This window comes from Saccoglossus kowalevskii, chromosome 11 (genome assembly GCF_978046115.1).
Source record: "Saccoglossus kowalevskii chromosome 11, keSacKowa6.1, whole genome shotgun sequence".
NCBI lineage: Eukaryota > Metazoa > Hemichordata > Enteropneusta > Harrimaniidae > Saccoglossus > Saccoglossus kowalevskii.
Window position 1 is genome coordinate 22,616,479 of NC_140651.1, and position 14,552 is coordinate 22,631,030.

General features: G+C 39.2%; 1 protein-coding gene across 1 annotated transcript in view; it reads right to left on the reverse strand.

Annotated features, from left to right (window-relative positions):
- Window positions 1-14,552, reverse strand: part of LOC100372155 (uncharacterized protein C6orf118-like) — a 93,025-nt gene that overhangs the window by 17,039 nt on the left and 61,434 nt on the right. Inside the window, exon 3 of the mRNA XM_078007662.1 lies at window positions 8,974-9,105. Within this exon, the coding sequence (XP_077863788.1) occupies window positions 8,974-9,105 (132 nt within the window). The remainder of the gene's footprint in view (window positions 1-8,973; window positions 9,106-14,552) is intronic.

Sequence of the window (14,552 nt, forward strand, 5' to 3'; positions counted from 1 at the left end):
GTCTCTTAGGTAATAACTAATAAAGACGTTTTGCATTCTCTAGAAGCCTGCCCTACGTACATGGTCGAGGGGACACCTGATGCAAGAGCTAATGAGTTGGCGATCGCACGAACCTCATGTGCTTGTACTTGGTGTCTCTATAGTCCCTGCGCTGAGGACACCAGTTGGTCGTAATTAAACACTGTCAAAGTGATCCACCTAGAATTTGAAGTTGGGGAGGCTGGTCTATCCTGCTTACCCTGGCAATAACACTTAAACATGTGCTTGCTGCCTTGCCTCGACTCCCTAGTACATCTCTCATAGCAACTCAAAGCTCGAACTGGGCAACTCATACTGATCCCCCGGGCCGACAATATTGGCCAAACAGGGGGTGATGATCAGCTGTAGATCATGCCTTGGAATTTGGTTCTTGGCGAGAAACCCGATTTGTGTCTTTAGCGCAGCTTGATTGTCCATAAATGTGGCACAACCATCCGATCAGAGGCAAGAGCTAGTTTTCTACGTCAAATATTTCAGTGGTGCTAATTCCAGTGGTTCAAAGGGTGGTCCATTTAGAGCTGAAAACACAACTGCCAAATTCCAATTGGGTGATTCCTTAGATTCGGGTCTAGGCCCCTGATCGTGAAAAGCAGTAAACAGTCTCCTAATAGTAGGACAATCAACTAGTCTTGTCTCCAAAGAGTTCTCAATGGAGGGTGACAAGACTGACCTATAACCAACAATTGCTGCATAGGACAATCCTAACACGTCAAACAGACGGACGAAAAAAATCAGCTACCTGGCCAACAGTGGGGTGGCATGGATAAATCTCCCTTCCACAACACCAATCAATGTATGCCCGCCACTTAGAATCGTAGGCTGTGTTGGTGGAGCCCACTCAGATAAACCTTCCATCTGAGTCTACTGAGAGTCTCCATTTGTGCAAGTGGTACACTGCTGGGCTCATTGGTAGTGTGCTGTTCAGTTGGGACAGCAGATCCGGGATGTTTCCAACGATAGTGGAAACCTGGCCTTAGTTGACCAGTTGAGCACCACCAGCGTCAAGATGCAGGTGTGCTCCTGTTGAAGGGTCTCCAGTACTCGGTGAATCAGTGGGAAGGGAGGAAAGGTGTACGTGTTCATGTGTCCATAGCCATAGTGAGTGGGTCCAAGGGGACCTCCTGCCTGAGGTTGGCAATTGCCATCCACCAGGGCAAGGCATCCCTCGCGAGAGAGTTACTCACCTTTCCAGTTCCCGTAGATGAGACCGGTGTTGCAACAAAGTGTGTTGCACCAGGCAGTGCAGCTTGGGGAACTATCCTGCGAAGTGACGTTGTCATCTTGGTTCGCGGAGTGACACAGAAGGAATGTTGCAGTGGATGCACCAAGCCTGCCTTTGTGTCGAACTCCATACCCAGAAACACCAGCTGACGTTTCGGGTGTGGGTGGGACTTTTTTAGATTTACCGTACCGCACACGGTCGGCGTTAGTGCCCAGGGTCCTCAACTCATAAGCACCCCCTTGGAAAAGGGTGCAACTGACAGATTGAGGGGGATATTACGCCTTTGAAAGTTTGAAGGAAAATAAAATTACGAAATTAGTTGGGTCGTCATTGACTCTTAAAATGAAGAAACAGAAATGTCAAATATGCACATTTTATTACAATTACCACCCAAGATTAAAAATATTTGAGTTTATTGGAAAACAGTCAAAGTCAAAATCTTCATCAATATCGCCTCTGATGAATGTGGTGGATCGTACGCAAACTCTCGATAAAAAGCACTTTCCGCCATGATGTATTTGCATTTGACCTGCATCAACGTCCTTTGACCCAATGGGTCAAGCCTGTTATTATCCAATCAAAATGCTGTGTGGTACCGACGCAATTCTTTGGGTAACGCAATGCGGAAGTGAGTTATCGATGTCGAAGTATAGTCTGTTGGAATTGATTTTAGCGAATAAACGACATGTTTTTTTTTTGTTAAAACTGGTAACTAGCAATTTCTATCAGTGAACTGAATACGGCATGAAATATTTACTGCATTTTACTTTTATTAACAGGTCATTATCGAAGCGTGGTTTACGCACGGTTACAGTGGTCTACGCATTCACAACATATTCACGGCGGTCGATATCCATGCTGTATCATGATATAAAAATGATTACAAGTTTTAAATTAGTGGCATTTTGAAAGGGTTGGGGGCTTTGCCAAATGTGACCCTGAATAAAAAAAATTGCGCAAAAGTGGGGGGCGGGCGCTTGACCAGGAATGGGCGCTAATGCGGTACTAGAAAGCCTATTTGCTGTTACAGTAGTAAATCCTGTGTTAGCCTTTAATACTTGCTCGGCCAACAACCCTTTGTTTTGGTTGTGTAGCAACCAGTCGTCTAGGTACGTGTTGATGTATACGGACGACTGATGCACCACCTGTTTCAACACTCTGGTGAACACAAATGGAGTCGTGCATAACCCGGAGGGGAGCACCCGAATTTGAATACTTGGCCCAAATGGGGGAATCAAAGGAGCCAATGAAGGCAAGCATCGCTTATGTCTAGCGAGGCTAACCAATCGAAATGGTGCACAGAGAGTAAAACAGTGCTTGACGTCTCCATGTGAAACCGATCGAGGAGTACATATTGATTTAGCTTGCTTAGATTCAGAACTGGACGCCGGCCATCTGTAGCTGTTGGAACTACAAACACATGTGAGTAGAAGCCCAGACTTGCCGCCTGGCCTTTGTAAGCAAACTGTCTACCTCCTGTCAGATTGCCTCTGCTTGAGGGGATCCTTCGACAGTGCCTCAAATGTGGGGGCAGATAGCTGCAGAATTGTGTAACTATGCATCACCACCTGGAGTGTCCAGGGGTCGATTACCCACTCTTTCCAAGCCAGAATACACTGCTGTGTGCGACAGGGATATGTGGCCATGGGTTTGGTGGTTCTACATTGGGGGCAAACTCTCCTTCGTTGATGTGAGTCCCCTCGTGGTTCATAAGAGTTGAAAAGTTCAGACTCTGCCCCCTGCCGAACACTTGCCCATTCCCCTTGACGCAGACAGAAGCATCAAACTTGCTTCCCCACGACCTGGGGGGAAACCACCCGAGGAAGAGGAGGGTCCGAAACCCGGTCCCTTCTTGGGGGGGGGCACTCTTCTCTCCCCCCGGGAGAGTAGGGGCATCTGCCCTTGGTAGCAGCCAATTGGCTCTCGGATTCCACCTGTATCATCTGGTCGGTGGCTTCTCGAAGCTCCGAGACTGCACTCTCCATCTCCCCATCATTCTGTGTAACTGAGGCGGTGACACACCCCATGACTCAGTTCGCCAGCGAAAACACAGGCAGCCAAAACAACATCCTGCTGCACAGAGGTAGCCCCTTCCAAGAGAGCCAGATAACACTGCAGGATATCACACATAGCCATGTGAGTCCCACCAATCAATATATCTGCTGGTCTAGGAGACTGGTGCATTCCGCCTCTGAGACTTCAGAGTCCTGGAGACACATTGTATTACCTTCCAGTGTGCTGGCCACAAAAAGTTAATGAGTTGCAACTCTGCTCTCAGGATGTGGTGGACTGTTTCTGACTAAAATACCGAGAAACTCCATGGAACGCGTCCATCCCCCTTTACTCGTCCTGCCAAACAAAAGTTTGGGTTACCTGGGTTGGGGGAAGGAATCGAGAGATCAGGTCAGGGCGTGAGGTTTGGCTCCAGACTCTGCTGGTTCTGTGTGCCCTCCGCCACATCCAGCAATCTGTCGGACCAGGGGCGCTAGCTGCGCAGTCAAAATTACCTGGGATCTCGCCATCTGGAATCCGGAAGCCACAACACTACCAAGAGCGACTACTTCAAGAATTGAGGGTGAGGGTATAAATATCGGGTCACTAGGACCAATGACTTCTCACATCACCCCCACGGCATGGTTCACAGAGTGGTTTCTGAGAACGGGCTGCGAGTGGCGGATCGAGGTTGCACCCAAGGAATCAGACTTCGACGAACCCACCTGGGGTCCCTTTACTTTGACAAAGTGAGCAAGGGTGTGTCCAATCAAACCTCTGATAGTCGGGTCAGTCCCCTCTGGGAACGCCTGCAGGTCTTCAAAGGGTGAGTGACCCATAGAGGAGACAGTGCTCTGGAAAAATCCCTGGTACTGGCCCCGACTGACAATCTCTGGCTGGCAGGAAGCGGAGGAGCAATGAAACCAACGACCTGCCCTGCTTGGTCCACCCACCAAACGGACTGACAACTTTGATTTTGGACTGGCAACTTTTTCCCATTGTTCTGTTTTTTTCTTATTGTACTACTGAAAATATATCTAAAACCATGTACTTTTTTTATGAATTTGAATTGTTTTGAACTGGCAGTTGCAAATTCCTGGCTAATAGCCTGGTCCCCCTCCATATTGGAGACCTCTTGACCTTGGGCACGCGTATGTGACGTAGAAGAAAATCCATGAGGTCATGGGGCTTCCCCTGACCTAGTAGTAGATTTCTCTCTCCATCATTGGCTGAATCACAGATTAATGCTTTCAGCTCAAAATGTCTAAGGTGGGTAATTTAATGTAGTGAATAGATTGTATTTCCAAAGATGCAATAAAGAATTATGACAGAACCCCACCACCTCCCTGTGGCTTTCGTTACGTATGGAAGTTATTTTCACGAGTGATGCGGTGTATCCTGCGGCCGTATTTTCACGAGCGAAGCGAGTTAAAATACAACAGAATACACCGCATCTCGAGTGAAAATAACTTCCATACGCAACGAAAGCCACGGGGAGGGTGTAGGGTTCTGATATTATTACATATGTTCCATATTTGATTATTTAATATTAAAGAAAGAACGTGCAACAAATCAAATGGAATTTAGATCGGGGAACCCCATTGCACATTAATATGTTCCAAGACAGTGTTATGCCCTAGCAGCGCGTGCCAGTGTAGAACGTGTGTCACTGTCTGTGTGGAAATAAAATAATCAAACGTCTAATCTGAATCACTGTCCGAATAAATTACTCGTGGATGTTTAGTTGGGGCCACAACAGAGCCAGAAATTGAACTGGACGATTATGATACACAGTTTATGTTGAAGTTAAAAGTTCCTCCACAGAATTGTGCATTGGCAAACAAGCCATGCAACTGCGGTACTCCACAGACAGGATGACTTTCGTCGACAGCGGCCGTTGCTGAGCTGCAAGCTACAACTTCCTTTATGATATTGCTTGCTGGTCGTGGATTGAATGAGTCTTGGTTACCGGTTAAAATGTTGCTCATTTGGCACTAATAATCTTTATTTGGAACTCAGTAATGCTGCAACGTCGCCAGCAGAAACCTCCTGGTATCTTGATGTTCATCGGTTGCGGCACTATAGTAATCGCTGATTTTACTGCGGGTGGGTCTTTCCAGAGCCCTTCAAGGTTTATATAACTCAATTTCCAGGTGATCAACATACATTAAGTTCTCCCAATCGTAGTATTTTATGTGATGTACACCTGACATGTCACAAATTTGAACCGGATAAAAATAGCAGACAAAAACGTGTTTACAAAATAAAAGTAGTTCGGTAGCCAATGGAAATACCATGTTGCATATAGACCGTGAAAATACTGAAAACATTATTGCATGGGTGATATGCAAATTAGTTTGACTCAAAATAAGTGACTGCCTAAAAGTACCATTATTGTTGTTCAAATTTCATTTCACTCGACAAGTTTATTCATGTACCTCAAGGGGAAAATATCGTACTACTAAATATTGTTTATTTCGAAAAACGGTACTCCTGAGAGGACTACTTTGTTTGCTCTCAGACCTCATTTGCATAGGGGTTGTGGAAATACCGATTTTGATATCAGGGACGAATCAAAATAAACTGCAGTACATATGTAATAATATGACAAAACCCCACACCCTCCCCGTGGCTTTCGTTGCGTATGGACGTTATTTTCACAAGCGATGCGGTGTATCCTGTGGCCGTACTTTCACGAGCGAAGCGAAGCAGAATACACCGCATCTCAAGTGAAAATAACTTCCATACGCAACGAAAGCCACGGGAAGGGTGTGGGGTTCTGTTATTATTATACATGTTCCATATTTGATTATTTCATATTAAAGAAAGAACGTGCAACAAATCGAATGGAATTTAGATCGGGGAACCCCATTGCACATTAATATGTTCCAAGACAGTGTTATGCCCTAGCAGCCCGTGCCAGTGTAGAACGCGTGTCACTGTCTGTGTGGAAATAAAATAATCAAACGTCTAATCTGAATCACTGTCCGAGTAAATTACTCGTGGATGTTTAGTTGGGGCCACGACAGAGCCAGAACTTGAACTGGACGATTATGATACACAGTTTATGTTGAAGTTAAAAGTTCCTCCACAGAATTGTGCATTGGCAAACAAGCGATACTCCACAGACGGGATGACTTTCGTCGGCAGCGGTCGTCGCTGAGCTGCAAGCTACAACTTCCTTTATGATATTGCTTGCTGGTCGTGGATTGAATGAGTCTTGGTTACCGGTTAAAATATTGCTCATTTGGCACTAATAATCTTTATTTGGAACTCAGTAACGCTGCGACGTCGCCAGCAGAAACCTCCTGGTATCTCGATGTTCAACGGTTGCGGCACTATAGTAACCGCTGATTTTACTGCGGGTGGGTCTTTCCAGAGCCCTTCAAGGTTTATATAACTCAATTTCCAGGTGATCAACATACATTAAGTTCTCCCAATCGTAGTATTTTATGTGATGTACACCTGACATGCCAAATATGTTGCTGAATGATTTGAACCGGATAAAAATAGCAGACGAAAATGTGTTTACAAAATAAAAATAGTTCGGTAGCCAATGGAAATACCATGTTCATTTGCATATCGACTGTGAAAATACCGAAAACATTATTGCATGGGTGATATGCAAATTAGTTTGACTCAAAATAAGTGACTGCCTAAAAGTACCATTACTGTAGTTCAAATTTCATTTCACTCGGCAAGTATATTCATGTACCCCAAGGGGAAAATATCGTACTACTAAATATTGTTTATTTCGAAAAACGGTACTCCTGAAGGGACTACTTTGTTTGCTCTCAGACCTCATTTGCATATGGGTTGTGGAAATACCGATTTTGATTTCAGGGACGAATCAAAATAAACTGCAGTACATATGTAATAAATTATTATTATTACACAATTAATATCAAAAAATTGAAAATGGCTCTGGTTTTGAGTTCTGAGTTTATTGCATTACTAAGAATGTGTCTGTAACTGAATTTGATAAATACTTGTTTGTAAGTACTTTTGTTTTTCACAAGTTGAATACATATTATTGTATGTTTCCCAGAGATAAATTTTGTCCTACTTCTGTATGCGTGGAAACATTATAGCGAGAGGGTCATCACCTGGACACGTGAGGGAATTGAGTTCCGAGCAACGATATCAACATACGCTGAAAACGCAAAGGCTCATGAGTAGAAGCTTGCTTATAAACAATGACACGCTATGGCCATCTGACGTATGTGCAGGTGATGACTCCCCGCTTTAAATATGTTTTCAATATTTTATGATCATTTCATAAACTTTTAAGGGTAATTAATCTGGATGCCTTCCACAACACATCAACATGTTCGGTACAAAACTAAAATAATTGCCTAAAACTGATTACATCTGATACATGTGTCAATAACAATCACGTCTTAAGCCAAAAAATTTGAAACTCTGTCATTAACCCATTGATCATTTTTCCCAACTCAATTAATTATGTGGCTACATTTTGGACATTTTTCACAAATTTCTTTGTTAATTTTGAATCAAGTAAACATAATTTTATGTTTCCTACAAGTGTTGATCAACATTTTTGAAAGAAAATAAAATTATGTTGGTTTAATTTTTTGAATGGTGACAAAAGTTGACTCCAATTTTTCATAATTTGATATAATTCAACTGCAACTCATACAGCAAATCATACAGCAGATCAAAATTCAGGAGTTTCTTTGACATAAGACTGCATTTTAGTAAAAGGTAAAACTCACCACATTTCATATGTCAATTTAACAAACCTTGTTTTACACCAGTTAAATGCCAATTTTTAAATCTCACAAAAGGGCAGAGTTAACAACAAATTAACGATAAAATCGAGATAGATATACAGAATGATAAATTGACATAACTATTTGCATCTTAACTATTTGCAAGGTGAAATATATGTCTACCCTACAATTGTACAATTATATTTACCAGAAAGTTTGTAATGAAGAATAATGTTTGTATGACTGAAGTGAAATACAATTCACTTTGAAATAATGCAAGGTTAACTCAATCTAAGCATGGCCAGAACTGCCCCTCTCAGAATCTGTATATATATAATATTTGTCACTTTCATGGACGTGTTCATGATCAGTAACCTATAATGGTTTTCTCCAGAAAACCTAATTTCTGTAAAGTACATATATCATCATATTTAAATCACATCTTTTTGTTTATTGACACTTTAATACGATTCAATTAGTGTTAGAGCTTCATCTCTGTCATTATAGCAATATGTACTAGTTTTGCAATAATGCGATGTCATAATGTGTCCAATTTCATCGATATTAATTCAGTTTTTTGGAATAATGATCTATTTATGTATCAAATTACATTTTTATTGCTATGGGAATCTAACTGCCGCACAATATATTATATCGCTGAAAATGGCTCCAGTGTCGGCTAAGAAATTATTGCAGACACATGCAAGTGTAAGGTTTTAGACTAGTTTTTGTGTAAAAAATGGCCGTCAGTCAGACGTACATGATCAAATTATAAAATACATTGATGTGGATATATGGGTATTACATTTCTAGCTGTATGGTCAAGCTAGACATTAATCGACCGACCCAGCAGGTCTGGAAAATTGTTGTACACATAAAGTTTTAATATTTTATCTGAATGTGGGGACTAATAAAATGTTGAAAACTGTTTTTTCATCATTTTGACAGTATATTCTGTTTGTATTAAAAAATGAATTTATTACGTACCTTGATAGCTTTCAGAATATCACCAAATATGGGCGTATCTTCAACAAGATCATCAAATACGCAACTGAAAATCTGTAGTCGGTGGAAATTTGGACCGCCAAGTCGATACACTTCATCCAGGGCTAACAGCAACTAAAAGAAATCAAACAGAAATTTAATTTAATTTTAATATCAACAGCATTCATATGTTCATGATTGGCTTCACAGTGTGTACGTTTGATGTAATTTAACATAACAAATATTGGAAGATATTTTCTGTAATATCTGCAAAGTATCAGCTATTAATCATTCAGACGTGCCTTTGTAATATATCAACCGACTGATATTACCATAATCTATAAGAACGTGCCTCAGAAACAGAATCATTGAAGAATGTATCAAATAATTTCATATTGTACTGCAACTTGTGACGCAACAATGAAGCTTATGGAAAAAAAATATGTGTCTCAGCCACAGTAAGCATATTTGTAGTGTCATTACACTGGTCATACACCATCGATGCACTTGCTGCCTGGATTTTCTTAAACCTCAGGCTACGGCAGATAAGAAAAATTCAATCTTATTGTCATACACTTCACTGGTATGAACTTGTCATGAAGACCTGTTGTCACTATTAATATCTTTAGAAAAAAAAGCTCAGAGGCAATTGCTATTCGCATCATATAGAAACTGATCCGTGAAGGGAATTCATTCTTGCCGTACACGACCAAAATTACAGGAGCATTTGCCGCATTAACAAAGAAAGTCAAAATAAAGAATTTTGCAAAATCAAAAGTTTTAAAGAGATCCTACAGCTCCCTGGAACTATATGACAGACTGTATGATCACTGTCTGTTATCAAAATTATTTCTTACGATGAACGGATCAAAGTACTTACAGAAAAGTTCACAGAAGTCAGAGTCACATAGAGGACAATAGAGGAAATAAACATGAATCATTGCATACATGTGCACGCCAATTTACTGACCTCAGTTGAAGATAATGAGAACAATGATATTTGAAGTAATCCCAGTGCCTAAACACATGTGAATTGTTATAAACCTATAATGAATATCACCCACATAATCACACACATAAGACAAAGGGATTCTGCTTTAATAATCACAATAAGAACTGATGATAAACCCATTATATGTGCATTTCGTAACAGAAATAATATCTTTGAGAAAGATACATGTATCTAGTGCATGTCAGTGATCAACATTGATATGTTTCCAGTCAGTATAAATACATAGTTTTAGGAAGATATTTGACTATATCGCAACTAGAGAAATCAAAACATGTCTATTCACAAAACCGTTTGACTTGTCTAAACAAAACTGCATACATGTGACCATACACTAACATTTTTTTTTTTTTTTTAAAAGTGCAGGATTGTTTATTGGATTAATTTTCAGCTTTATTTCCTTACTGAAATAATGGGAAACAATAGACAAATTAATTGTTTAAAAAACAAGAAAATAGTATCCCATGGTGCAATCCTAGGGATTGAGGAGCCCTGGTTTAATTATATATCAGTATTAAACATCCGAGCCGCTAACATAGATTTGTAAGGAAAACATTTTTGTTGCTATTTGCCACACATATTATAAGTGTTTCACCCCATCATGTCCAATTCCAGCAATTTAGCAAGCATATGACCGATGTACACTAAGCTCTGGAAACCTTGAATACAGCTTAAACATAAGGGTGGGGGATTTGTCGTGATGTTAATCCAAAAACAGTCTAATACATCATTTTCAAAAAGCATGTAGCCCTTATCCGGTTATGATAATAAATTCTGACTTGAAGGTGCAAAAGAAAGATGGTTTCCATGAGAATACTGTAGTACATACACTTGTTAGAAACCAATCTCATTTAAACCTGATGAGCTGATTGCATAAATCCATGTGGTGGGAGAAAACATATTTGTAAAGAATATTACTTACTGCAATTCATGCACCACCCACTCGATACTTGCAAGCACATGATTAAAAACAAAATCAATGTTGTGACGTGTAATGCAGTGCGACAGTCGAACAATACAGCTGTCAACTCAGATTGCAACTTCAAACTCAATACAAATGAGAAAAATGTGAAATTGGTCATAAATTCCAATATAGTGATGTCAGAGATGACTACCATCAGCCAATCACCATGGTATAATTAAGCCTGTATAATTATGTACATAGTCTGGTTTTTAGGAAATAAAGTTTGAGTTCTGAATAATTGCTATTAAAGTGCATGGCACACAATCTGGCATGAAGCTTATACAGTTGTACATTTCATACATGTGTACGAGAAAAACTAAATTCTTATTAACCAATGCTTAAAAATACTAATTTCGTAAGCAGTGACCTCTGATCCATCAGTTTCAAAGCAATAATGGGTGAACACAGTCACTGCGAGTTCTCAAGTTTAAGAAGTATATAGAGTTTGAAAAGTCAGAAAATATCAGAGATATGGTCCAAAACTACTAAAACCAAATGGCCCCCAGTTGGCCATTTTGAGTCCAATCTGAAAAACAAAATGGCATGCACCAAGATCCCATTAAGTTCAAATTACAGGCAGAGTTTGAACAAAATCTGCTATGCTTGATTTTGATGAATTTTTAACATTAAAACACCACAATTTGGCCATCTTGAATAGGATAACAAAATGAATAAATATGCATATATGCAACATGATGTACGATGTATATGTAAAGTTTGAAAATGTTTGGTGAGGGAATGCCCCAGATAAAGCGCTGGAAATAAATTTGTTAAAACAAAATGGCCACCAGGCAGCTATTTCTATATAATCCGATCTGAGAAACAAAATGACTTGCATCCAGGTCACATCAAGGCCCCAATGTTTGTACCAAGTTTGAATGAAATCTGTCCATACACAACCAAGATCTGGTTATGTAATGGCAGAAATGCTTGATTTTTATGAATTTTTAGCACAAAAATTTTGAATCAGATCATGAAACAAATAAACATGCATATATCAGCAAAGATATGTGATGTATTTGTGAAGTTTGAATGTGATCAGATCAGACATGTCCAAGATACAGTTGGAGATGCATGCACACATGCGCAAAAATAAACATGTCAAAACATAAGTCCCCAGTTGCGGCTTACGTTCGAACGAGGACTGAAACAACTTGTCATAGAACCAAACCTTTTAAAATGCACAATGACACACAATCCAGTTACATTGCATAATATAGTGTCATGGAGGATGGAGGTTTGACATTGAACTAGTAAAACTCGGCAGAATCGTTTTCCAGCACTCTATCACATCATTATTTTTAAACCCTGTTCGGACTAAGTCTGAAAACCAAGATTATTAATTTTGCGTTCAATTTTTTCAACATGCATTGATCAAACTTAGAATTTTAAACTTAATTGGTACAATAGCATATATATGCAGCACGCCAGTTTTGTTTTTAATAAGGCCGACTGGTGGCCATTTTTGACATAAAATTGAGCTAATCCCGATATATGTCTTCAACCAAGTCTTCTGAGATGACCTGGCTGATTTTGAATCAAACTTGGTATGATGACAATAAATATTGACTTGCACTTGCACATTGTTATTTTTGTCACCATTTTCTGACAAACAACTGCATCAGTGCATAGCAATCATTTTGTATTTTCACTTCTGTCTCTCAGACATATATGCAGAGACGAATTAATCACAAAGTTGATATATAAGATGCATAAAACCTAAAGTTACTACACCACAGAAGTTAGATACATATATACATACACGATAATAATCATGCGCACAAAACAGCGTCATCCCAGATGAAACTCAGAATTTTCAAAATTGTTATTCATGGATCCTACAAGCTCTTTCGAGATTTCTAGTAAAGGCTCAACATGATTCACTTAATACACAGAAAGCTATTTCCACTTCACTTCTAAAATCAAATTACATCCAGATTAACTATAATAGTACTACAATACATATATACCCAAATCACAGCTGTTAAATTTCTCGTTTTGTACATCAGTATGCACATGATTTGAAAAATATTGAGGAGAATACACAAGTCTGTTGAATCACAAATCAATCAGGCATTGAGAGAGTAATGCACACACGTCTGACCATCTGTACAGATGGTCTTAAGTCCAGCAGAAAGAAGAGTATGAATTCAAATAGGCATAAGAGTATTATTCACGAATAACACTCAGGCGCAGCTGTGACACAGGAACCATTAGAGTGGCCATACAAATGAGAGAGACCTCCATCTGCAAAGGTTTCTATTTGATAGCACACAGTGATTAGTGTTTTTGATAAACGTCACCTTTGGAACAGTTGGAATTCTAGAAATACTATGATTATAACCATTATGAATACATCTCAGTATAAATATTGTGTATATATATATATAGGGTATTTTTACAATATGTCAGCTTAGAAAGGTGATCTATGTAGATATAGCCAGGATATACATTGTACATGTACTGTTAAATCTCTATTAGAAGCCACATCCCTAATAGAAGTCGTACACATGAACAATTGAGAACCAAAAATTCACAATGTGTGGATGCTCTGATAGAAACCGCATCTCCTCTGTGGTACCATTTTAATAAAAGTCAAGGCTTATAAAACAGATTTTACAGTAACAGAACAGATAGACACAGCTTTTAGATCAGTATAGGTACATACAGACTGTTCAAATAACTTATTAAAGATACAACGTACATGTACACCTTGCTAAGATATGTCAATATAGAGACAGGGTGCCACGCATGTATGTGGTTGTCAATATACACAGGTTGTAGGGTCATTATAGAAAGGTTTTCAAGTATTTCTGCCGGCTTAATAATCTGTTAAGCTTAAAAAAGAGAAGAGGCAGGTCTAAAAACAATGCCGTCCGAAGTGGATGCATGCACAAATAATAATGATAATAATGTTGTATTGCATCTTTTAAAATAACATTTCTATCAGTGTACAGCATCAAAGTGTTAAGAGATAACAAATACCGGTATATAAAATATATAACAAATGATATTATATTTAGCAAATTCATAATCCAGAGTGGTTCTGTCAGATAAGCAGTTTTACTTGAGGCATATACATGTATATAGTATTTTTAAATAATGATTTCAACAACATGTATTTGGTTCAAGGAGGAAAAATACGTGATGATGTTAGGTTTTGTAAATAATTGAGAAGGTACACTCTATTGAGAATACATCACGAGTAGGCATGGAGTTCTCATGATTTGTTCGGTAATAACAAAAAAAAATCATGATTGTACAAGAATGGAGAGCTGAGAGACTCCACAATTGTACTCCATGTTATGAACTCTTATAGTTAGCTTAATTTGTCATACATACACTCATGTAGTAACAATTGTAATTTATGTGAACATCACTCTTAAAATGTTACCCACATAACCCTTACATGTACCGTATTAAATATAAATACCGGGGGTAATTGTCAATTTGGCCTTTTTAGCACGATCGCAAAAACTAGCGTGACCGCGAAAGAAATTTCGCGGCTAGTGGGAAACATATGTTTGAAAAAATCTAGTCTAGCACTGTATATGTCCAAGACATAGTCAAATATGACACCTCTTCAATAAAACAGAGTAGCAGTTGCAA